The sequence below is a fragment of the Psittacula echo genome (assembly GCF_963264785.1).
Source record: "Psittacula echo genome assembly, chromosome: 5".
In the NCBI taxonomy this organism is placed as follows: domain Eukaryota; kingdom Metazoa; phylum Chordata; class Aves; order Psittaciformes; family Psittacidae; genus Psittacula; species Psittacula echo.
Genome location: NC_137739.1, coordinates 31,157,066 through 31,183,632, shown reverse-complemented (window position 1 = coordinate 31,183,632; position 26,567 = coordinate 31,157,066). Strand labels below are relative to the sequence as shown.

The 26,567-nt window shown below is 35.3% G+C and overlaps 1 protein-coding gene across 4 annotated transcripts in view; it reads right to left on the bottom strand.

The window, feature by feature from the left end:
• SBF2 (SET binding factor 2) overlaps positions 1 to 26,567 on the bottom strand; it is a gene marked incomplete at both ends in the record, with an annotated part of 266,518 nt that overhangs the window by 93,777 nt on the left and 146,174 nt on the right. For 3 of the 4 annotated variants that reach the window (XM_080619951.1, XM_080619950.1, XM_080619952.1), the window contains 10 exons: positions 5,913 to 6,062; positions 7,613 to 7,722; positions 9,852 to 10,056; positions 14,139 to 14,237; positions 15,004 to 15,132; positions 15,637 to 15,750; positions 18,020 to 18,097; positions 18,890 to 19,003; positions 19,627 to 19,735; positions 21,859 to 21,991. In XM_080619951.1, the coding sequence (XP_080476077.1) occupies positions 5,913 to 6,062; positions 7,613 to 7,722; positions 9,852 to 10,056; positions 14,139 to 14,237; positions 15,004 to 15,132; positions 15,637 to 15,750; positions 18,020 to 18,097; positions 18,890 to 19,003; positions 19,627 to 19,735; positions 21,859 to 21,991 (1,241 nt within the window). The remainder of the gene's footprint in view (positions 1 to 5,912; positions 6,063 to 7,612; positions 7,723 to 9,851; positions 10,057 to 14,138; positions 14,238 to 15,003; positions 15,133 to 15,636; positions 15,751 to 18,019; positions 18,098 to 18,889; positions 19,004 to 19,626; positions 19,736 to 21,858; positions 21,992 to 26,567) is intronic. The other variant, XM_080619953.1, reaches the window with a different exon arrangement.

The window sequence follows — 26,567 nt, the reverse complement described above, 5'->3', positions numbered from 1 at the left end:
TATGAGATTAAATCTGGAAGTTTAAAGTCCAAGCCTTAAATACTGGAATCTCCATTCTTTCACTTAAATAATATCATAACTACATCTAACAGGATGAAAAAGATCAAATTGTTAATAACTAATAAATTAATAGATTTATGTCCCTGTTAAACTACAGTGACTTCTCTTTATTATGTATTTTCTATGCTCTGAAAGACCTTAAAATACTTTAAAATATTACTACTGTTCAAACATTACTCTGACAGTCTTTGCTTGCAAGAATGCAAGTCAAACTGAGTAACAGAAGGCAGGCCACAGAAAAAAGTCTGAAAGGAGAAAAATCTACTATTAGCCTCCAAAATAAAGACATTTAGCAACATAGTTTTCTACATAAAATATGAGAAATGCTAGTTCATTTAACCTTTATATTGCCAAGAATTTGAACTGTATAACACATACATACACGGCTTATTTTCTCTCAGGAGTAATAAAATATTTCTTGTTATTGGACAGTATTTGCAAACCTCTGAATTTTGAGAACTGACAAATTTTAAATTTTATCTGGTGGCAGAACATAATACAACAGTTATTTGTATAAGAAAAATAAATTTAATACTAATTACAAAATGCCATTGGTTTTAATTTTGCATATTAAAGATTCTTTCTCCACAGATTGTATAGTAAGCACTAGAAAGAGACCCTTATTACACCAGACTGATACAGAAGAGGCATGAGCAGAATTTTACAGGTATAATTAACCAGTAATATCTTTAGTCTGCTTTTGGCAATTGCTGGAGAACAGATGCTGGCCCAGGTATACCTCTGTTGTAACCTAACACAGGTTAAATTCTTAATTTTGCTCTGGTTGCTACTAAGGCTTCCTACAGTTGTTTCTCATACTATATATTGCAAGTATACTTTTAGAGTGCTCAGTATGCTCTACTTGAAAGATGAACATCTGCTTATTGCCAGTATGGAAAGCCCTAGAGATCTATTAGAAACTATCTAAAGCACTAAAACGTTTCATAATTTGTCTACAACATCACATATTCACACAGATGTGAAACTGGTCTTAAAACAGCATTCATGACTTCGTAGGCAGTCAGATTAAATCACATCATTAGAAGACCTTACCCCTTTCCTACAGCTGAAGAAAAGAATTTTGAAAGCATTTATGCATTTAACAGGTTTTATGCACCTTATTCCCACTCTAACAACATTTAGTTTAAGTACTCCAGATGCCTGGGGCACATGTGTTTTCCAATTTGACCCAAATTTGCCAAAGCATTAATATGAAATTAGGCAATATTAGTGATATCTTACAGAGGCAATGTGATAGTGCAACACTGTAGGCTTGGAGTTTTTCTTTTTAAATGAAAAGTTTTATCTGTCCCAACCACCAAATGAAGCTAGTTCACAGTCCTCCGAAGAGAATCTTTCCCCATTTTTTTTCTTTTAGAAAGCCTTACTGTTACTTTATGCAAGTTGTTTGGAATACCTTTTCATCAAGTACTCTCCACCTACACAACGGGAGAAGTTACAATCTTCATCCCTTTTTGCCTTTACTGCCATTTTATTTTACTGCTACTATGCTTCAAAATAAGAATTCACTTGGTGCTGCCAGAAGAAAGCCAGAAACAATTGGAAATCTGGACAAGTCATGTTGTTTCTAATAAATCAGTGGAGAAGCATGCAAATGGAACCTTGACATTAGTTTTGCTATTATTTCTTAATAAGTATTAACGATACAATATGCTGCTAGAAATATAATTACATAGAACAAATACTTCTCTAGTAAAAAAGAGGCTTCTTAGTTGTAAAAATGTTAAGTAGCCTTTTCTGAAATGTCAGAGAAAAGCATTACATTACAGAAAATTAAAGAGAAAAAAACTTTCAAAATAGGAATTTTTGTGTAATTGCAAATAATTCTGATGTAAACTCAGCAGCAGATAGTAAACATGATGAAAATAGTTTCTAGAGAAATAATTTCACCTTTTTCTCATTACAGTGCCATCTGCATGCAGAAATTGTCAATCAATATATTAAGCTTTCACAACACTGTAGATGGTTTTTAACAGTGATTTTAGTTATATAACATATGGATAATAATGCTTCTGCTTTGCTATCACAGATATTAATCAATACTGTAATAAAGGCTGATTTACCTGCTTGTCAGATTATGTGATTTGTCAGGGGAAAAATTCTTATTTAGGGCAAGACAACAAAGTGCATTGGCAAGTGGCTGATGACAACTCCTAGCAGAGATAAAAAGCAAACAACTGGGGATTTAACTGCCCTCATCAGAAGACATCTGCTTTAATCAATGAGCACTACAATCTCCATGCAATTTTGATTTTCTTGCTACTAAGAACAATCAGGAATACTTTTGATTTTCATTTAAGTAGCAGTACTTCCCAGATATGAAGAGACACAATGCCACAATGAAAGTTTTTAACACTTCAGTAGTGATTTACTGCATCATGAATTGACTTGACTGTATTTGTAAAGCCACCTAAAGTCTACCACAAGACTTGACATGCAGCTGCCTATTTGCTAAATACAGCAGAATAATAATAAACTCTATTGTACTATTCCTCAGATCACAGGCCTATCAAAAATTTGCAGTGAGGTCCTGCCCATTACCTCTTGACTGTAAACAGCCTAATGAACAACAGCTCAAAAGAATGCCACTACTGGACTGAGAGACTCAAGCTGATAAAGACCAGAGAACCTGCAAGCCCAAGTTTTGCCAGCTGTAGAGACATCAGTGAGATATCACCCTCCCTTCCTTCCAGTTGCAAAATGGCTAGAGATCGGATACTTAGGGAAATACAGCCTAAGTAATTTTTCGCTAAAATAAAGCAGCTATTATTTTGAAGCAATGGTATGAGTAACTTATTCCTCTTCCTTAATCTAATTCCTGAAGCACTGTGGTAGCAGACACGTCTCACCAGATACAATGATACCAGCCACAATGTGCATTGTGGGACTATGGCTAACATTTTGTTAACATACTGCTTTTCATCCTTAAAACAAGTGTACGGAAGCTCTAAAAAAGCATATAACCTTTATTTTTATGGACTCTAGTAAAACAAGAGAATAAATTCTATTAAAAGAAAAAAACCCCTAACACTAGATAACCAGGACAATCTTGAATAGTAACAGAGGGATCTGCAATAAACTTGCAGAAAGCAGTCTTCCTGGTTTTCTAATATGTGGCACTGTTCCTAGTAAGACAAAGAATTCAGTACATGACAGTAAAGCAGTTTCTTGTTCAAAAGACACTTTTCAGAAATGGTCAACCTATATCTCTTGAAACACTATGGTTTGCAACAATTCACATTATCAGTAGCAGAGGTTTGGTGGCTGAGGAGCATCAGATTTCCTATCCACATGAGCAAGTGAGCCAGCAAATACTGGTATTCCCAGGGAAAATCATCAGGCACACACATGCCAGATCAACCCAGGATGTACAGTAGAGAGCCAGGGCTATGTCCAACCTATCGAGTCTGCTTGGTGCCTTCCCTTCCCTCTCAGCTTTTGTACCAGCCCCCTGGTCACAGCAATATTTTAGTTTGTATCTTATGGATGCTAACAGGAACGTAAAATAACATTAACAGAAAAATCTGTGGCGAGATGCTCAGTGAGGTCTTAAAGCAGTACTGCAATCTGACTCTCTCTCAAAAACTCAATTGTAATTAATGTGGTATTTCCTTAAAGCTTGAATACATCTCCAGCTAAGACCACATTTCTTTAATTAGATTTTTGTATCTTTTTAACAGACACTGTTTAAATGACTTGGTCTTATGACCTGCAACTAACAGAATTCTTGTCTCTACAGCAAAATGCTGACATGCTGAGTCCCACTGCAGCAAGGGCAAACTTAACTTGTGGATAATGTATTTTTTTCTGATACAGGGAAGCTCCAAAATGTCACAATTTATGTGCTGTTCCAAATAATAAGAGTTGAACAAAGTGGACAGACAAATTATAAATCATCCTTTTATCTTAATAAATCATGCTTATAACTTCATAAATAATTTCATACACCATAAAAGTAGATGTTCTAAATACTTGCTTTCAACTAGCTGCTCAGTGGCAGGAGTTCAGATGTTTTCATATTGGCCAAGCTGACACCTAAGAAATTGAAATTTCCATTTTATATTTTTACAGATATGAAAACAATGTTGAGGGGAAAAAAAACATAAAACCTGTGCCTCCTGACTGGATCTGTTTCCTCTGTATGATTTGAGTTACATTCATTAGTTCTGTTGGGGAAAAAAGAACCAAACAAACCAACAAAAAAACCCACAAAACAACCAAACCCTATTCTACTTTAACTTCAGAAATACTTCAGACACATTCATTTCTATGAATACTAAGGTCCTTTCTGTATCTTCAAATCACTGGAAAGAAAACCAATATTTTTCTCCTAGAAAAATTGGATGTTATTGCTTTATTAAAGGTGATGTTAGCATTTCTTTCCTGAGCAAAGGAAATTCCCTCAACTCTCCATTTTCTTCTGCCATCAATTTTGTACTAAGATACGGCAAGTAAAGGGGTTTTTAATCCCACAAACAATCAAAGAAGTGGAAACAACATCTAGACAATCCTGCTTTCTGGTTTGAAAGGAAATTTCTAACTCAAATACACAGCAGGTCAGTATTCCACTGGTCACTGGGCAGAGAAATACAGTTTCGCAGATAGCCTCAGAGTTGGAAGCAAAACTGAAGTTAACCTTAAAGCTTGGAAAAGGCAAATGGCTGTGCCAAAAAAGGGACATTCCGGTACATGCCATACAATTTCAGCCAGCTGACTTCAGTTATCATCTGCTAATTGCAGGTAACTTTACTCCAAAACCACTGCTCCTGCAAAGTTGAATTTTGTTCCAAACAGTAGAAAAGCATCTACTGTGAACAAACAAGAAATACAACAGACAACAAACCTTACATTTGATGGTGACCTGAGGTAGCATTTGCTCAGTCAGTGTTAATTTATATCTATACATAAATGAAAGCTGTATTTAGCAGTCACCTTTTAAAAAATATGGGTCAACTGCTGCAAAATAATTTCAGTGGTTTTTAGGTTAGAGGAGAGTGCATTTAAAATACCAATGTTTCAAACCCCTAATTTGATACAATAACTTAGGGGTAACAAGAAGCAAATTGCAACCAAATGTGATCACATTACAAAGTAAAAAAAACTATTACTGCATTCTCAGATATCAGACTGAAAACACTGATGTCTATAAAATATTTCTGACAATGAACTGTAAGCAAGTTAAGCTAAACCAAAACAATTATTCAAACAGAAGTCAAAAGAAGTCATCTATATATTTTACTGTTGTAAGTAGCTGCCATCGTATGTTGATGCTTTTTCAGCACAAAATTATTTCATTTATCAGTAGAGTAGACAGTGTAGAGTCTCTGACAAACTAAGATGTCACAGTGACAAGTAGAACTACAACCATGAACCATAGGAGCAGAAAGTATGCTTTTTTCTTGAAATATGTTCACACTTATGATGACAAAGAGGACAAACTTAAGTTTTTTTTTTAAATGAGCAGTGGGTGATACACACTTCAGGAGGTCAAAGTAGCAAATGACCTGAAAACCTAACACCCATTCATTAAGAAAGTAATCCAAGCCACTAAGACAAATCACTTCAATACTTAAAAAACTAAGTTATATTTACATTGTCAATAATGCAAAGAGTTTTCTTTCTGGTTTTTTTTATCAGGCAGATCTGAATAGACGTGCCTAATATCTTAAATATCTTAAATCCACTGTCAAGTAGTTTCTGCCACAACACTAAGTATATCAACTATCCTTTAATTTAATTACATTGCTTTTCCACATCATTCTAAGCAATTTTTTGCGCATCATAATAGCAAAACAAAGACAACCAAAGAACAAAACCTTCACACACTGTACCTGCAAAGCACAGTTCATCATCCGCACAATGTAGTCAAACTGCTGATGGTCCAATATTGCTCGATTTTGTTTAACATGCAAGCCTAATTCCTGTGTCAGGCAGTGCCGAGCTGCCTTTCCCTTTAGGGCTCTCAGAGCTGCAGGCAGGGTCTGGAGAGAAGAAAATCTACCTTTATGAAAATGAAATTGAATGGCACCATTCATACTGAATATAATTCATAATTAATAATTATGAATATCATTATATTCATAACTGAATATAATTAATATAATTCTTTATTAAGAAACTCCAAGTGACAGCATATTAAACAATAACTTTGGAAATGACTCATTAGCTTGAGTATCACACTTGCACATAATGGTTGATTTAGCTGGAGTCATTAAGTAGTAAATTCTTCCTTTTTTTTTTTCTAATGCATTAAACAGCATTTCTCACCTACATCTGCAAATAGAAATGATTGAATACAGACAGACATCGAGTGGATGTGAAATCAGAAATGGGTTATTGCGCATGAAAGCAAGTGCTCTATTCTGTACCAACCAGGCCAGGCCTCAAGTTATATCAAGGACAACCAGCATGTTTTTTGAAAAGCATTGAATGACAAATGGTTTTAGAAGTGGCATACCTCTCATAGCAATGAGGTCACAAGACTGTTACACAGTTTACCCTACGACAGTGCCAACAGAATATTTATGCCAATGTTTTAAAGATGCAGCAAATGCTACATCAGTGATTATCAATTGTGGCTCTTTAGACTAGATTTAATGGGTGGTAACAGATAAGAAAAGGCAGCCTATTGTCTTATCTAAGGACAAATTTACCATTCAGGGGACAAAAAATTTACTGAATTTTTCCAAGTGTGTGCAATTTAAAAAATATTAAATATTACTGTATTACTCATGCACCAAAACTCATTAAAAAGAGATACATATTTTATTAGAACTTCTCCCATATGCATTTCCATAACATAACTTGTAAATCAAAAATGCCCGTTTTCTCACTGAGCTGCGTAGCCTCAGAGATGCATGGGTGATACTTCTCTGTCAAATATAAAAAAAGTGCTTAAAATTATTTTACAGTCATTTTCATATGTAGAATCAGATTTTAGTGTAGGTTCTAGAATCAATAATTGAAAACTCTATGGACAGAATCTATAAAACCTGGCAACTTCATAATCTGAAAAACTAAGCATGTCAAGGATGACAACTCACCAGTACATTTAAGTAAAGACAGACATGGCAAATGTTTACATTCATCCCTGAGTTCTATATAATTACTGATTTTTAAAACTACCAAAACTTACAGTACTAAAAATTTCAAAAGAGCACTGGTTGATAAACACTGAAATGTCTGTGTATGCCTTTTGTTTGCACTCCTCCCAGTCAACAGTGCTATACACTGCTTTAAAAATGAATTATGTGGACAATACTATTTATAATGGTAACATAAAGCAGAAAAAACCAGCTTCAACACACCCATGTAGTATTACAAACAGGTTTTCAAATCCATTAGCCTCAGATTACACCCAGTATTGCATTCATATAACTAGTTTTACTGCTTACTTCATTCATTTAAATGGTTAAAATAATCATTAGCATTTGAAACAAGACTTCAAAATGTACTTTGTGACAAGGTCAGTCTCCATTTGCTCATTAACAGCACAAGCTTATTCGGGAAAGTTAAAAATTCGTTTTATTACCTTTTCAGTCTCCAAAAATTTGTTTTCAAAAATGAATGAGATGCAATTTCTAACAACTTCCAGCCTTTGTGCGCTGTTGAAAACTGTGCTTCCTTTTTCCATTATGGAAACTAACAAAGAAAAAGAAGAATATACATCTGTGAAATGACTTCTGCAAAAGCCACAAAGACCTGAAAGTTCTTTTAAAATAAAATAAAAAGTGTGCCCTCAATTTTGGTCTGTTAAGCAAATGACATTAGTAGGCATATAGAGGTGGGCACATAAGACCCTAAATCTTTGGTTTCCCCATACTATCTGAAGAAAAGAGTGCTCCAAATTTAAGTACAGCAGTTTTCTTTACTAATTGTTCTATTTGTCTCATACAGACACAAAGAGATTCCAACTTCTAACATACTAATGAAATATATAAATTCTAATAGATATTTATACACACGTGTTCTGCAGTGAACTACGTAGCCTTGCATATTTTGTAGCAGCCGATAACTATTTTTTTCCTAGAGAATTCATTGGCCATGGCGAGAATTTCTTGACAGACATATTCTCATATCTAGACTCCAATTTGCTGACATCTAAAGATTGTTTTCTGAATGCAGCATTTATTTAGCTCTGAATTTTCAAGAGAATTCAGAATGGGAGAGCTAACATACTCTTTTCCTCTTTGGTATCAAATAAATAAATTATAAATGCAGAATATGCCCTTCTTGTAGATAACAATGAGCTCAAATAACCAAGGATTTTGACACACAGGACAGCAGGGAGTGTGAGTGTGAGAGCTGTTCCTTGGGGGGAAAAAAAACCAAAACCAAACTAACAGTCAACAGCAAAGGCAGGTGAACAGAGTTTATCCTATTCTTAGTAAATGCAAAGAGAAACAGGCCTAGAACGGGCCTCAAGAGGCCATCCAGTTCATCCTGCTGTCCCTAGACAGGATCAACTGTATTTATGTTACTTCTCATGTTTGTCTAATATGTTCCCAAAGTTCTGTGATAACAGAGACTCCATGGCTTCACAAGAAATCAGTTCAACTGTCTCACAATTCTCATTTTACCCAGTTTTTCCATACAAATAACTCTACTTTCGTGCTGCAATTAAATCCATTATTTCTTATCACTACAGATTATTCCCTTTCTTTAACAGCCTCTTAAGTAATTGAAGGCTGCTATTATATGTTCCCTTAGTCTTCTATTTTTCAGTCTAAACAATTCTCCATCTTTCCTTCTAGGTCACATTCTCCAGACCACTGGTCATTCCTGTTGCTTGCTTCTGGACTCCCTCCAACAGAACCAAAAATGGAGACAGTCTTCTAGTGTCCAAAAATGGATACAAACAGTCCTGCTGAGTTCTTACTGAGTACAAAGAAAGGATTTCTCCATGGGTTCACTGACTGTACTCCTGTTTATACATGTGACTAAGATGTTTGTCTTTTTTTGCAATAGTTTGATACAGTTGGGTCATGTTTGCCCTACGATCACTATAATTCCCAAATTAGCGTCTGAAGTTGCCTAGTCAGCTGATCATGCCTGTGCGATACCTTATCTGAAGAAAGGCAGTAGCGAAGTACAAAATTCAGAAACTAGATTTCTAAGTTTTCAAGATTGATTTGAATTCTAATCCCATCCTTCAAAACTTTTGCAAGCTCTGCTTAGCTTCATGTCCTGCAAGTTTACTAAACATACTTGTTTATGCTATCATTCACACCAATGAATATGTCTACGACTAATAGAATTTTTCTAGCATTAAAATGAAATTGACAGGCCTACAATGTCTACACCTGCTCCTTACATTTATATATAGGTATATTTATTTTGAGACAGAGAATATGTTTGTTCCTTGCCTTTTTCCAGTAATTTACATGTCTTCCACTAATGTCAAAGGAGAAATCCTAACAGTTCAAAGCATGGTTCAGCCAGTCCTACAAGTAACCTATGGTGATATTCATCAAACCTAGATGAGTAGACAGTATCTAATTTAAGGGTTCAATTTAACTCAGATAAAATCCTTTTTTGTTGTTAGTAATTATATCACTATGGATAATTGATCTCTTAGTAAAGGCTGATACAAAAGGGCTTCCAAAATTGCAAAGGCAAATTGGCAAGTCTATGTACTAAAGTTTACCAACATCACTAAAAATGCAGTATTAACATCAGTTTGGGAGTAACACATTGCAGCCATGTTAATTGTCTGATCAGCTCATGAGACAGGATGACAAATAGGTAAGTCAGGGAAGGAGTACACATACCAATAGGGGGACCCGCTGGAACAACACACTTCTTGTCCCCCCTAGTGGCAGGGGGGGCACTCTGACTTCTTGCAAGGCCTTCCTGGAGGAGCTCCTGCACCCGGGACTCATTGATCCGGGGGAAAGGAAGGATGTGAACCCGCAAGTGGGAGCCCTCCGTGGGCCGTGGCACTTTCTGGAATGCTATATGAGGATTGGGATTCTCCTGCAGGTCAAAAGCAAAGGTTATACACAAATGTGTTATACAGTGTTACCATCTGTATTATTCAATTTTATTACTGTTTTGTGTAGCTGTCATACCTGAATGATTAAGAAGCAGAGTATCTAATGCAGCTCATTAATATAATGTTTCATATTCATATCACCCTGATTCATTATCTGTAATACTTTTGACTTCATTAAAGGCTTTTACAAAATTATTTTTGTCAAAATGCAAAATCCAAAGAGAGCAAAAGAAAATTACTGCTTACGTTGATTTTATGCAGCTTGCTGAATATTTAGGACTCAAATAGTTTGACAATCAATCTCTTCATTAGAGAAAGAGTTAAAGAGTACTAAAACATATAATCTCTTCACTGAGTACTGAATCATAGAATCATAGAATAGTTAGGGTTGGAAAGGACCTTAAGATCATCTAGTTCCAACCCCCCTTCCACGGGCAGGGACACCTCACACTAAACCATGTCACCCAAGGCCTCATCCAACCTGGCCTTGAACACCGCCAAGGATGGAGCATTCACAACCTCCCTGGGCAACCCATTCCAGTGCCTCACCACCCTCTCAGTAAAGAATTTCTTCCTTAAATCCAATCTAAACTTCTCCTGTTTAAGTTTTAACCCGTTACCCCTTGTTCTGTCACTACAGTCCCTGATGAAGAGTCCATCCCCAGCATCCTTGTAGGCCCCCTTCAGATACTGGAAGGCTACTGAGAAGTATTCCCATCTTGATTAAGACTATGAAGTAAAAGTTAATTTTTGTGCCATGTTGTATCAAACTCATTAGACACCAATTTTCTATCGTCTGTCTGTCCCATAAAATTACATCACAAAGCTCACTGTTTGCAGTAAAAAAAAATAATTGAAGAAGTTAATATATGTGATCAAAGAGAGTTAAGCAATATGCCTAAACTACAAGGAAAGTAAAAAAGCTGTCATATCAGATTCTGGGATGTTCACACAGGATAGAAAAGACTTTTATTGTTATAAATCTATCAGCATTTCCACTGTGAATGTAAACGTTTGCCTGAATGAATTTCCACTCACTCTTTCATGGTCTGTAATAAGCATCCCCAAAGAAAGTTTTTATCCTTGCTTTTGGGTTTTCTTGCAGAGGTCTTCAGAAGTGAGAAAAAAATTAAAAATCATTTCACATTGGATCTTCTGTATCTGGTGTTCAGCTATCAGAAAGACCATGTACATCCCAAACCACCAATTTTCACTCAACTGCCTGCAAATTTCTTTTAGCTTGTTTAAAACACACTTTCCAGAGATATCCTGAAGACAACATGATAAGAAAATTCACCATTTCTTTTAATTTTTTTCCTCAAATGGTTGATAATCTTTCCCATTTGTGGTTTTGTGTCTGGTTTGTTTTTCTTTTAACTCCTGGCTTCAGGCTGTACCTTTTCCAAAAGACAGCAGAGATCCACAAGGATTCTACCACCATTCACAGGATCACATCTCACGTCTTGGGGAGTGTAACAATCAAACAAAATAGGATGTTTTCAGCTTTTCATTCATATACCAGGGGTTATCATCGATCATGTTTTAATTTACTGTTATGTAACTTGACTCTATGCTATTACTTATTACTGGCTATAGACCACTGCCAAAGAGTGCTCCTCAATCAGTTAGGTTTCTGTTGTACAAGCACAACTAGCTTGCAATAAAACCTGCAAACAGGAGTTAGTTTGAAACTTTCATTTAAGGGAGCAAAAGGCAACAAAGGGATCAAATGCATCAACTTGGGAAACAGCAGTCAAAACAAACCAGCTACTTAACCATACAAATTCTCTGCAGAGGAACGTTTAATAAACCAAGCCAAAAATCTAGCTAGGAGGATGAGAGCAGCAGATGCCAAGAGAAGCAAGGCAGAGAAAGGGAACACAATCTCAGCAGGGGGTAACAGACGACATATAACAGAAAAAGCCAGAAACGGAGTGTAACTATTCCACATTCCATTTCATGGAGAAGAGAGATGCAGAGGAAATATAGTTACTTTAATCTTGGACATCACAAATACAATGTCAGCTGTATACACTATGAGGAATGTAGGCCTAATGTCTTCAACTACTAAAGCAGTATATGCCAAAAACTTGCCTAGATTTTCCACTTGTACCAGCTACACTAAAACAAACATTATCTCTCCATAACAAACCTTGTCTCCATTATGTATCTAGACTGTCACAGCTACAATATTATTAAAACTATTAAAAATGTGGAACAAGATGTCAAAATACATCATGCAGTGAGTTTAAAATCAGGCAGCTCTATGCATAACTTACAGAAGTAATGTTACTCATCACAGTGCTTTATTCAAAAGATAGGTGTATGCATAACTATCAAAAATCTGACTTGTAAATGCACTAAGCCATTTACTTAGTGGTAGTGAAGTAGGAAGCTCATCGCAATGATATAAATAAATCTCATCACAAGAAATTACTTAAATGACTTAGTTTTGACACTGAAATTTTAAGAAATAATAGAAATAAAAAGTTCCACATACGCACTTTTAGTTATGCTTTACATGCCCTTTCATTCTAAGTAGAAAACAGAATGAGTCCAATATTTATCATTAAGAGAATGCTCTAGAATGAGGAGATATACCATGTAATAAATAATATTTTATTACAAATGAAATCTCATGGATGAAATGAATCTATGTAACAAAAATTCTGATGCCTGATGTTTCTCTTCATTTTCCACAAGATATGTACTCTAAGTCTGAAGTGTCAGTGGTCAGTGTAAGGATACCAGTGTTAATATACTCCAGTAAGTATGCCATACCACACAAGGACAAGAGACAACATTTCACATGCACTGGTACATGTGAAATGTTTTAGTCCACAGTGATGTGTTTGCTCTCTCTTCTAATGACTGCTATCATCAAGTTAGATTAAGATGTGTATCAATTATTTCCTTCAGAAAAAGTGTAACAGTCATTTGGCAATTTCAGAGGAAAAGAGAGATGGTGCATGTGAGCGAGTCTGAAAACAGACACACAAGTTTTGCAGCTAAGGACAATATTAAAGCCAGACTAATCTCATTTAATACCCCTTACTATTCACACATTTAATTTACTTGAAGTACATAGATGTATTTTTCCATCCAAAATCTACTATCAAAAAAGACAGCTGAATGCACTGGTTGTTAATTTTTTTTATTTCTTATGGAAAAGATACTAATTTTACCCCGAACAAAAATTAGAGTGACAGTGAAAAAAATCCTTAAAGGCATTCATGGAGGGCACAGGGAAGACAGACACATACAACCCAAAAGAAACACCCCAGGACATGACAATATTTGGTAATTCTTGTGGGATATTAGTAGAAGTGTAGATGTAAATCATAGCTTTGGGGAAGAGGGATACAGAGTGATAAAGACGTTAACTGATTATGTAGTAGATATTGCTCTGTGAAGTCTGAAAAACCACAAGAAGTCTGTGTGGGTGAGGGGAGATTAGGTGATGCCCCCCACCAAAAAAGAGAGAACAACAAAGAAAACACACAAAACCAGCTACTGAATGGAAAGAGAAGCAATACGTAGCATAAAGGAGCATGATAGGAAGGCAACAATGAAAATGGAAATGGTATTCCAGGAAACCTAGAGTTCAAGAAACAGGATGTAAGAAATAGCGCTTGCTGAGCACACGAACTGTGGGGACTGGGTTGCACAACAAAAAAGGTCTGTGGAAAATACATATTATGCCAAACTGGATGTACAGTTTTCATGTGGAAAACTGTCTAAAAGCATGGACAGGTTGTAACAGAGAATATAACAGTTGATATGCATTATGTGAATACTGACGTAAAAAAAAAGAAGTTGCAGTACCTATACACAAATCAATATCAGTATTAATAAATCAATATCATTATACTGAACTTCCACCAATGTACATCACATGTACTAAACTGATGACACTTCAAGTTCTAAACTCTTCCGTCATAATGTACGCGATGACTAACAGAAGCAGTCACTTTCATTTTCATGTACTGGATCAATCTCGGAAGTAAGAAGTTTCAATGTTACTATCTCAACTTTAAAAGTGAAGCAGATAGAGTAAACTTACATTTTTGAAGAGCTGTTCTGCAAGTTCTCTAACATGCTTTATCATTTTTGGTGGATTACCCTCCTCAGCTTTAATTCTTTCAACTTCAAAGGCTACCAACTTAAAAAATAAAAAAACAAAAGTTGACAATTCAACTAAAAATAATTTCTTTTGTATTTAAATTATGAAATTTTAATCTTAAATTGATATTCAGCAAAGAAAACTGAACACTGGAAAATGTGCAATGTCACATTGCTCTGGAACATGAGATATTTTCACTTTCATACACAGCTTCTGTTACCAGACTTTATGGTCCTACAAAACACAGAAATTCCTATGTACCTAAAGCATTCCTTTAACATTTCTAATATGACAATCCATATTTCTTATATATATTACTACTAAGCAGAATTAAACCAAACTCTATTTGTCTTCTACATTCAAATAAAAACCAGAGCAGTAAAAATATGGCATTACTTAAAAAAAAAAAAAAAAAAAAAAAAAAAGAGAGAGTTTGCCCCAGTGTACCAGTGTATATTCTTGGGTATGTGTTTAATTTAATATTTCTCAATTACTTTTTTCAGTGTTTCTAAGAATATAATTAAATTACTCAAAATGGTTCTGTACTAGCACATGTGATGCATTATGAAGTTCCAAACCTGACAATAGGAACAGCATTACCATGATTTACACATCTGTTTAACTTCATATATATGAGCACGGCATAATTTTATGGAAGTAAGCTGGAAATGTATACTTAGTAGAAATTGGAATTTAAAAGACTAATATAAACTTTAATAAACAATGAGGATACAGAAGCATTTTTACATGCTGAAATATCATAGGTACATTTTAATTTACTTGGGAATATAGGAATAGTTTTCACCTCATCAAAAAGATCACAGGCTCTGAAAGGAGGACCCCTCTCTGACACAAAACCAGCAAATGCCATTCCATTGAGCACTTTGGTTAGAAAGTCATTCTCAATTAAGCCTCGTTTGCCCAAGAAGGCTGCCTGCAGTAAAGAAAGAAAAAAATGTACGTCTTTTATCAGTATCAAAACTACACTCAGTTATGTACTGGCAGCTAAATATTTTTGCCAGCTTCTACTAATAGGTGGCACATTGTAATGAAACCTTTTGTATTAGCTAGTTATCTTTTTACACCTAAATTCAGGAGTGAACAGGAAGCTCGATGCAAACATTTTAAAAATCTCACAGATAATAAAATAGAAAACTGGTACTTCCAAGTATTGCATTCTAATTCAATACATATGTTTTCAAAATTCCATCATGATTCCTCATGTTTATTTGTATTAAATGTTAATATCAATGCTGTTTCATATTTCATCACTGTCCTTGCAATTAGTCCTGCTAAAATGCATTGATATAGTGTTATGTCAGAATGCTATGCTTACCATGTGTATTTTATTTTTTTTAAACTTTAACACTTGTTCAAAAGGCAAGCTCACAGGACTAACATGACACTAACTAAATATACATAACTACTTCTCTTTTACCTTATGGAAATGAATTACTGGTTCAGCATGGATTCTGATCAGCTGCAGACATGATCGGTATCCTTGGAAAAGTTGTGCAAATAGTCTAAGGAAGATTGCTCGCACTTCTTTGTCCTGTAAACAGTAATTGAATGTGCTATCAAAATATTTTTGCATTTTAAACTTTTCCACACATTTATACAAAGCCATCTGAGAAATGCCTACAAATTAATCAAACAATGTAGCAGTGTAGCATAGGCAGATACTTGTACACATATGAAGTTCTCTTATGTGAGGCTACAGTTTTACTGACCTGTCCTCAGACAGCAATGATAGATTTAGTACATATTCCCCCCTTTACTCTTGCTGATCTTCTTTTGCCTGCACAACAGGCAATGCAAGTGCAGCTTTTGGGGTGGTCATGTGGTGAACCACATGAAAGAAATGCCATAAGAGAAAACTGCTGCTAAATAAAGGAAAGAGGGTACTTTAGCCTGGATTTACCCCTTAAATAATAATAAGTATGACTCTGCAGTGCTACACAAGCAGTGCCATTAGTGTGGGCAAGGGAGCAAGGAACCTTAGGAGCCTAAGCTGGCATTGCTGTTGCTGCGGCAACCAGGCTAAAAGCACTGCAAACATCACTACAGCCATTGGCTGTGGCTCTGCCAGCTGAGGAGATTGCTCTGAGTTTGCTCAGCTGCCTGTCTAGGGCTCTTCAAACTCATGTCTTCACTTGACAAACTACCGCTGCCAAAATAAGCCTGGATTCTGGATCTTTAAAGATGTGGTAGATCTTTAATGCTCTGGTATATTTTGATTTAAATGAGGAAGAAGGCGCTTACATAGACATTGACAGATTAATGGAAATGCTGTGAACAGCTGGGGGCAGACTTGGGGCAGTGACATCTCCAGCTGGCCCAGACGCAAAGATTGTGATCAAATCCTGTGTCACCCACGTTACTTTATCTTAGCTCTAGTACCTTTGCAGATTACAGTCATGTTTAAAACCCAAGGTCCTAAAAATTGTTTTATGGTGTCTTAAAGAACCTTTTAAACAAACTAAGTTTAAAAGTTACAGGCAGCAAAGAATATTAAATTAAATAACTGGGTGAACAGCTGATTAGCTAATCAAATAAATACAACCTAAGTTAAAGCTTGTAATGACATTTTAAAGAAACAAACTTAGGTATATGTAAGATTCTATTAAGCTGTCCTGCTGGGATATTTTACTAGATGTCTCTATATTCTTCACTGGAACATGGTAACTTGTATTGTATTTGTAACTTAATTTTGGAGTGACTCACTACTGAGATTCTCATTTTCTTCCTGTCCAGGATTTAACAGGTACATTTGTACCCCGACTTTCTGAACTACTTGAAAACATGGCTGTTTCTTTCAGATATAACAAAATTCTTACTTTGATACAAAATTGTATTTATTTATTACCTCACTATTCAAAGTGAGATCTTAGCTGACTCCTGCCATTAGTTAAGTGGATGACATTCCCTGTCTTCTCTAATGAAAAAAAAATCTATGCAAGAAGTAAGTACAACAAATATATTGTACAACTGAAGAGTTTTATATTTTCAAATACACCTAACATAAAAAAACCAAAGTATGTTCTTCAGTTGAATTACCTTTAGGATTTTAGTCTGGACTACCAACTCAAGTTCAATTCTAGACACTCCTACAAGCTAAAACCAGCAGCTTTACCAAGTTGTTATCACAAATTCATAACTATTATTACTCTAAATTAATTAGATTTTACTAGAAAACTTTCTACAGACTTTTTTAAATATAGGCAATTACATGTAGTTCCATTCAGGTTGGTGTTCATTAAACCAATTTAACCTTGTATGGTTAAAAATCATATAACACCTTTCCCAACATGTCCAAGCATACAGTGTACAATAATTATCATTATTGTAAAACCAGTGACATATGTTTTGCTGACACAGCTACCACTCCTATCTTTACTCAAATTCAGTCTAAAAATCTAAATCTTGAATGACATTTCTGATGTTTCTGAACAGTTGTGGGGGTGTCTGTAAGAGAAGTTGATTTTAATCTTTACAGAAATGAATAGAAAGACCACTTTGTCTACTCATGTAAAATTCTACAGCTATACTGGTCTATGAAACAGAGGAGGAACAGATTTAACTCAATAGATAGAAATATTTAAAGAAAATAAGGTACTTCCATATTAATACAAGTATGTTTATAAAAATTTCCATCCTATTAGAATGCTATTAGAAGGCAGCATGAAAAGTCCAATGGCATTTATTTGCTTTACCAATAATACTATAAAGAATATGTATATGGAAAAGAAATTCTTAAAAAGAAGTTAGTCTAAAATTTCAAGAGTTTTCTCCTTAAGTCAGACATAACACAGAAATCTTACCAGCATTTTTGAGTGTGATAAAGCTGTTCGTGGGGGAGGGAATGCATAATCTGCTGTTTCCAAATCAGGATGCAAAACCTAGAGAAATTTTTAAACAAAATTTTTTTCCCTCATTTTGCTGAGGAAAGGATAAATTAATTTTTTTCTTATTTCATTGATAGTAAGGATCTCAAATAATAGACTGATTTAAATTACGAAGACTGTATGGAAATAAAAGTGGGATTCATTTCTCAGCTACAGATTTCTGTAAGTGAGCTCATTATGAAAAATTTGTATTACAGTCAATGAAGCTAGTCATATTTGAGGATTTTAGGGCTGATTCATCTGAAACAGATTAACAGGCAGAAGATTCTTCTCTTTAAGAAGATTTGTTCAGAAGCCTCCGAATAAGGTGATTTCTAACTTATGACAATGATAGTAAAAAGACAAACTTAACTGTATTTTTGGTGATTCCCTTACATTGTATCAATCATTCTTGAATACTGATATAGGGGTAACACACAAATAGTGTTCAATCATTTGTTAAACTTCAAGAAGATGTATAGTTGAAATGAATTTATAAAAACAGAAAAGCAGCTAAACTGGTAATAGTTCTGCTCAAATACCGATGTTGAATTCTTATTAAAAAATCATTATTAGAAAGGAAAAATCACTACCTATCTCTTGAATAGTGAAAAAACTTAGTGATTAACTTTAGATAGCAAATTCTTCTAAAATCAGGAATGTTGTCATGAATCATGGTTTTGAATCTCATTTCCAATGTGTCTGAAAGTGATTTAATACTTATTATAATTACTAATCTAAATTCATTTTTACATTTTTTTAAAAATAGGCAAGAGAGTGGAAAATGGGGTTTGTATCAAAACATACTAGAGAAAGCGCCATTTGAGTCTGATGTAGCAGTGGCTCTGGCAGCTGAGAAAGATGAATACATTCAGGAATTTTAATTGTGCCTCCATCCAGGTCTGCTATGATTACATCTAACTGTAAGGAAGAAACACATCAGCAGTACATACTGTGAGCATAGTTTAAAGACACAACAGTTCAAATTTCATGTTCTGCACATATGTTAAAATAAACAAACCAGTAGTAACTTCAATGTATAGAATGTTTTTGATAAAGGAAATACTCCGAATACTTCATATTACTGAATCTAGCCATAAAAAATGAATGGAAACCAAAGCAAGTTAAATTGGGCCAACCTTCCAAAACTGACTTCTGTTTCTGGATGTTCCAGGTCTGTGTTCAGTGATTTGAGATATAGAAAAGTTTGTTTGCAAGAGGACATGGTGAGGACAACTGTATGTAGAATTACAGGTTTCTAAACACCTCTGTAGCCCTAGTTTAGTTTCTCCCAGCACATGGCAAAGCTGTAAATGGAACCATTCCTTCCCATCCTGCACTAGAATCAAATCATTTTCCTCTCTATTTTATAGTCTCACTATATTTCAAAAAGGATTGATGCTTTTCCATTTTTCTCCTCCTATCTTGCCTTGCTTTCTACAATAATATTTTAAACATATATGAATTGTCCATATAAACATCTCTTCAACTAAACACAAGCAATAACACTGTGCCTATACATGTTGCTGGGTAGACATACTTACAAGCTCATGAATGTCATTGCGAAAGACAGAATGTACACCAATTATGAAAGGTGTTGGTGAGCTGAGAACTTCCAACAGCTGTGCAGGAAGAATTGGAATATAGGGATAACTGTGAAAAGAATAAACAAAATAAAATAAAAGCTTCTGACTATCCTTTTACATAGGGCATCTTTTTTTCTTGAGAAAAAAAAACCTCCTTCTGTTATGTATTAAATTTACTATAAATGCCTGTATTTTAAAATCAAAAAATGAAAATATTAATTAAATACTTCTTCATAAATTGACATGCTGTTAAAAGAACATATGTCATATAAACTCCAGAAATCATTGTATTACAGATTCTACAATTTATTGTAAACAAATGCATTTTTGCAAAATAAGAGAAGCCCATTTATATTTGTAACATTTATGTTATATGGATGTTATATTTGTCCACAACTTATTACGTAACTAGGGACACTAAAGTTATGGATAATAACTTCATTTTAAAAACATAGCTCGGATTTGGCCAGACACCTACAATTCAGCCTTTTGTAAAATATCATTAATAAGAAATCTTTAAATGAAATCTTCTGCTTTGATATTGAAATGAGAACTGAACATTATGTATAAAACACTGTATTTCAGATACTGCTTACCTGATTTAACAATCTAAAAACAGTAACTGTTTTCATCAGAGCAACATGAAAATCTGGATCTAAATTTATTGAGACATTTTAATGCTTAATTTAGTTATTAAAAATTTACAATCATGACTATTTTAGCATGAAGAAACATATTCCAGAACTCACTTTCCATTTTTCTCCCTTCTTATTCTGTATTAAAAATTAAGCCCAACTCTGAAATATTTTAAATAAAAACATGCTATTAAAATACACGCATGTTTTGAAACAGATTGTCCTGGTTTAGCAGTAGCAGTCATTTTTTCTACTTCTTAGTAGCTGGTGCAGTGCTGTGTTTTGACTTTCGGCCTGGGGATAATACTGATAGAGCCGATGTTTTCAGTTGTGGGTCAGAATGTTTACCCTGACCAAGGACTTTGTGAGTCTCATGCTCTGCCAGGGAGGAGGGGAAGCCGGGAGGAAGCGGGGACAGGACACCTGACCCAAACTAGCCAAAGAGGTATTCCGTACCACAGCACATCATGCCCAGGATGTAGAACTGAGGTACCCGGAAGGGCTGGATCACGGCGGGGTGGGGGCAAGGTACCGGTCGGTGAGCAGTTGTATTCTCTTCCCTTGTTATTTCCTTTATCATTATTATTGGTGGTAGCAGTAGTGATTTGTGTTATACCTTAGTTATTAAACTGTTCTTATCTCAACCCATGGGAGTTGCATTCTTTTGATTCTCTTCTCCGTCCCTCCAGGAGCGGAAGGAAGAAAGGTTGGGGGGGGGAAGTAGACTGTGTGGCTCTGATTTACGGCCTGGGCTTAAACCACGACACAGATGAGTCAGAATTAAATGTCTTCTAAAAAATCCGAAATAGCTTGACATTCAGTTTTCCATTTCATAATGGTGGATTCAGATGTGGCTTTTTAGAGCCAATTTATTGTTTCAAAGTCATTCTCTGGTGAATATTTGTCAGTGACTTAAAACTGCCACACAAGGTAATGTAGCTGTTACCTTAAAACACAGAATCTTTTGGGTTGTAAAAAGCCTCACGAGACCATTTAGTTCAACCTATAGCTCATAGCAAGACTGAATCCAGATCACATTATCCTGGGCTTTGTCCAGCTAGGTCCTAAAACCTATGGTGATGGAAGTTCCATAGGCTCTGTTCCACTGATTTGTTATCCTCATAATCAAACATGTTTTCCCTCTGTACGGTCAGAAGCCCCTCTCTCCCTTGCTACAATTTACGACTCCAGTCTCTTGTTTTGCTGCCACACACCTCCTCTTATTGCAGACTATTATTTAACCTCCCCAAAATCTTTTCCACGCATTTACTCATGGATCACCACTGTTACGTTGCACCATCCAACTGATGTTTTGACTAGGGTTTCTATTGTATTTGTAGGTAAGATGCTTCTCCTTTAATTATTTCCACTATGATGATGCAATCAGATTTTTATAAATGATGTGTACAGACTAGGACTTGTATATATGATCATGAAAACCTTTGCTTATTTGAACAAACATAGCATAGCTCCTTCTGTTAAGGATAATGTAATTTAAGTTATAAAATGGGTTATAAAATTAGTCGAAGAGTTCAAAGAATCAAAATGCACTCACCTGTATTTGAGGGGAAACATCAAAGACTCCAGAGCCCTACAGGCATCACTGAGCCTCTGAAAACTTGCTGAGTGAAAAAGAACCTTATTTTCTGTAAGCACAGCACAGAATAAGCTGAGTACATTTTGGATTCCTATTAAAAAAAAAAAAAAAAAGGGAAAATAAAAAAGCAAAAGTAAAAGAAAAAGAAAAAAAAAAGAAAAAGAAATGTAACAATATATCAGAAGAAGAATCAAAATCACATTCATCACATTTTCTGGAGAAATTTTCAAAAAAGCATATGATAAATTCATAAACTGCCAAACCCCAAGTTTTTTCTACTTTTTATTTAACTCATTCAGCTTCTTTTCTATTTATCAGGTTATTAAAATACTACCTGAATACAGTTCTACATTTCAAATATATCATATCTCCCTTCCAGTACCACTTTCAAGGATTTCCTCTTCTCAGCACAAATCCCAGCAATGCTTAATAATGACTTCAAACAGTACTATGTGTATCTTCTGCATAGCCTTCTTTGTATCTAAAATTCCATTCCGGTCACTGATCCAGGCTTAACTTCTAAACCTTTATGTATCTCAAGGAGGGGGGGGAACAAACCCAAACCAAAAAACCACACTGCCAAGCTCAAAAGAAAATGACAATGACTTCCTAAGAATACATTCATACTTTATCCATGGGTAGTATTCTAGGAGTCACAAAGTTAAAAAAGGGCAGTAAAAGTACATGTCATTAGAAGAATATGTTAAAGAAGAGCTGACTGTTTAAACAAGCCCCACAAGATTTAGGGTAGCACTCATGAATCAGATGATGGGGCGTGGGGTTTGAGACAATATAATTTACCTAAGGGACAAAGCCATGTGCTTTCAGGGAAAACCAAAAATACATTTCCTTTAAAACAAAGTCCCATCCTGAGAAGCAGACATGTCTGAGATGTGAGATATGCTGAAATTTATGAAATTTCCTGAAATATGCTGGAATGCATGATGTTTCCCTGAGGACACAGCTTGTGTTATCAGTAAGACAGACTGGATTACCTTTATAAAGCTACTGTTTATTTTACAATAATCCTCCCAGTAAGAAGTGGGACAAAGAAGAGCCACTATATTCACATGATAATTAACACCTTGCTTTACTTAAGTAATTTTTGTTACATGAATTGACAAATCTTTTTTTTACTATGATTTTGCATGAAGATTTGTTTCGCTGGAGTGGAGCTTGGCTCAACAGGAAAAGGATTCAGAGAGAGTTGTTGAGAAAAAGGCAATTCTTAGGATGAACAAGTCAATAGTATAATGGCTTGTGCTTTCAAGCTCCATTCACCAAGATTTGAAAGGACAGGCTCCTGAAATCAACATCAGAGACTTGAGAGGACTCAAGCACAGGCGGCTTTGTTGTAATGCCAAGTGAGTTACTGTTTCAAATATTTCCTATTGTTTTTAGGGCCATAATTAATATTCTGCTAGTGTAAAACAAACTGTACGGATAGTGTTAAAAATAATCAAACTCGTTTTCTCATGTGAATGAAACAGCATCCATCAGTGAATTGTTAGAAGCTAACTTGAAATAGCAACCTTTCTTCTGTGTACGTATGAGGATATGTATACAACTGAACAGAAAGTTATAAACTGCTCCCATAGCAGCCTTCCAGTATCTGAAGGGGGCCTACAAGGATGCTGGGGACGGACTCTTCATTAGGGACTGTAGTGATAGGACAAGGGGTAACGGGTTCAAACTTAAACAGGGGAATTTAGATTGGATATAAGGAGGAAGTTCTTTGCTGTAAGGGTGATGAGGCACTGGAATGGGTTGCCCAGGGAAGCTGTGAATGCTCCATCCCTGGCGGTGTTCAAGGCCAGGTTGGATGAGGCCTTGGGTCACATGGTTTAGTGTGAGGTGTCCCTGCCCATGCAGGGGGGCTGGAACTAGATGATCTTAAGGTCCTTTCCAACCCTAACTATTCTATGATTCTATGAGTCTATGATTCTATTTGGAAGAAGTCCCTGCAAGAGCTTAAAAACCTGAACTGCCCTTTTATGTGAAACTGCCCAACAACAGGATTGTCATCTGAACTTGATTACAGCAAGCCTAGAGTTCACAAGTTCCATCTTCCTCTCAAGGTTTTACTGGAGGACAAAGGGACCATACTCAAAAGCCAACACTTACTGGAATAAAAAGAAGGGAAACAAAAATAAGAAATAAACAAAAGCTTTTTTTTTTTTTTTTTTTTAAATTTAAACTATTAAGCAGTGGTGACACAGTTTGCGAGGCTTTCACTAGGAAAACTAGTTCTGTTTTCCTGCATATTATTGGCTGCAGATAAAGCTTCCGTTTGTACTTCTCAAAGGCATTTCTCATTGTAACTTTATCAGCACCAAGATAATTTGATATTGAAGATGACTATTTTTAGCATGTATAAACTTTATGCCATATAGAATATTTACTGCAAAGTTTTTATTACATTCTGCTAGTTAGTCTCTCAGATCTTCGCTACATTTTAACTGGCCATGAAAGATTAATTTGAAATATTTCCTGTGATATGAATGCACTTGATGTAGCCCCAGCTTTGCTGACTTAGGCAAAAGCATTGCTTTATTTGCATAACTTATGGAAGAAACCAAATGGAGAGATTTTAAACACATCTCTCTCATAAATCAGCAGGTCTTTAAGGAATAGCAGGAGAAAAACAGTAAGAGCACCGGGAAATATCCAACCTTCTCTGTGAGTTTCAACAGCGACAAATGAAACACATTACCAAAGCAAGGAGACAGGCTGCTAGGCACAAGGAAAGCTCACTGGCCAACTGCTCACATATCAAAAGGGATAGACAGCATTTGTCTCTCCACTCTGGCAATCTTCATCACATGTCCAAGTTAAGCCGGTCCTTGGGAAAAGCAGTTAAAAGCAGCAGTGCACTGTGCACATTACTGCCATGCAATCACTGGCTAAAATCCCTGCACAACGAAACACCTCAGCAAGACAAGTGCAGGACAGAGATTGGCCCGCCCTGTCTGCACAACTGGGCTAATTCCAAATGCCAAAAGAAACCTGTGTGGGAAACATGAGATAATTACCTAAAGTAACCAACAGAACTTTACAGATGTTAACTTCAAGCTGAACCTGGAATTTTCAATGGATTGAATCTCTTATCTAAGTGTTATTTCTAGATTCTATCATTATCTACATTCTAAATGCCTAAAAAGCAGAAAGTCACCTCACCGAAACTAGACACATTTCAGCAGAAACAGAAAAAGAAACTAGAAATCTCGTGTGCTTGCATTTGAAAACAATATTATTTTCATTTCTGCAAGGTACCTACAATACAAATGAATATATGACAATGACAGTATCACAGTATCTGACTCAACCTGCATATTTAGAGCTCATTTAAAAATGCACAAATAACTTCCAAAAAATAAGAATACAATTCCAAACCACCCCACTCACCTCACCTTGCCCCTCCTCTCCCCAAGGTATCTTTCACAAAAACCAGTTTAAAGTGAGAACTTCACTGGCCCATACTCTTTCCTGAATGAAAGCTTCACAGCCTAAGGAAAATTAATACATACCTAATGAGAGGTTCCAAGGTTTTAGAAGTTTTGTTTGGGGGCTTGTTTTGCACAATAAAAGTGCTCTTCTGTTAAGAAGCTAATCACCAATATTGACCAACTTCTTGAAAACAAGCTACTCAGTTTGGAAACACCCTTGGACAGTGAAACCCATGCTAACCACTTCCACGGACTGAAAAACTATTACAGCCCGCAGTTTCTTTGGTACCAGGTGTTCTCATCTCTTTTTTTATTATTATTTTTCTTTTTTTTTTTTAACAGTCTGTATATAATACAGAAGAATACAAGATAAATAAAATCAAGTGTACAATACAGACATCTAATCTGGAATTTTCTTATTTTCATGACAACCACCACTAACTCAATACAAGATTATTGTTCCACAAATACTTTGCAATATATATATTTTCAGGAATATCAGCAATATGATTGAATCAAACAAATTATAAATAGTAACACTTTACTTTTTTAAACCATTAAACTGTTTACTGTTGTTGTTAAACTTTTACTTTTTTAAGCCATTTAAACTATTGATTAAACTATTTGACCAATCCACCAAGATGTTGTTTCCAGCCTTGCATGCTATTTACTGAAAACAAACAGTTCTGAATAACAGCCTGAGCCCAGTTTCCTTATGCTACAAGACACAATCGTCTATAACCTTGAACCGTATACTGGTCTTGAGGCTCCACACTACATCCGATGCTAATTTGTCAGGGCATAAATAGACAACACGAAAAACAATAAACAAGTTGATTTTTACAGATTACTCTTTTGCAGTCCAGAGACAGACATCCTGTAAAATATTATACATATGCTGGAAAATTTTGAATGGAGGCTTCCTGACCTTCACTGTTTTTAAGTATTTAAAGAATCTGTAATTTGTACTAAATTATCTGACATCCTACAGCAACAAATGTATCATTCTGCCTGCTTCCTGTTGTTCCAGAATTTAAGTATTTATTCAAGCATGATTAAAAAAAACCTCAAAGTGTACTTGACAAATTATTAGCTGGCTTCTATATTGCAAGAAATCAAAATATTATCACTAACTTCTTCAGACTTCTGTAAAGAGTTATAAACATGGATTTGGAAACTCAACTACAGAATACATTATTATGCCAATCTGCCGTTCTTGAA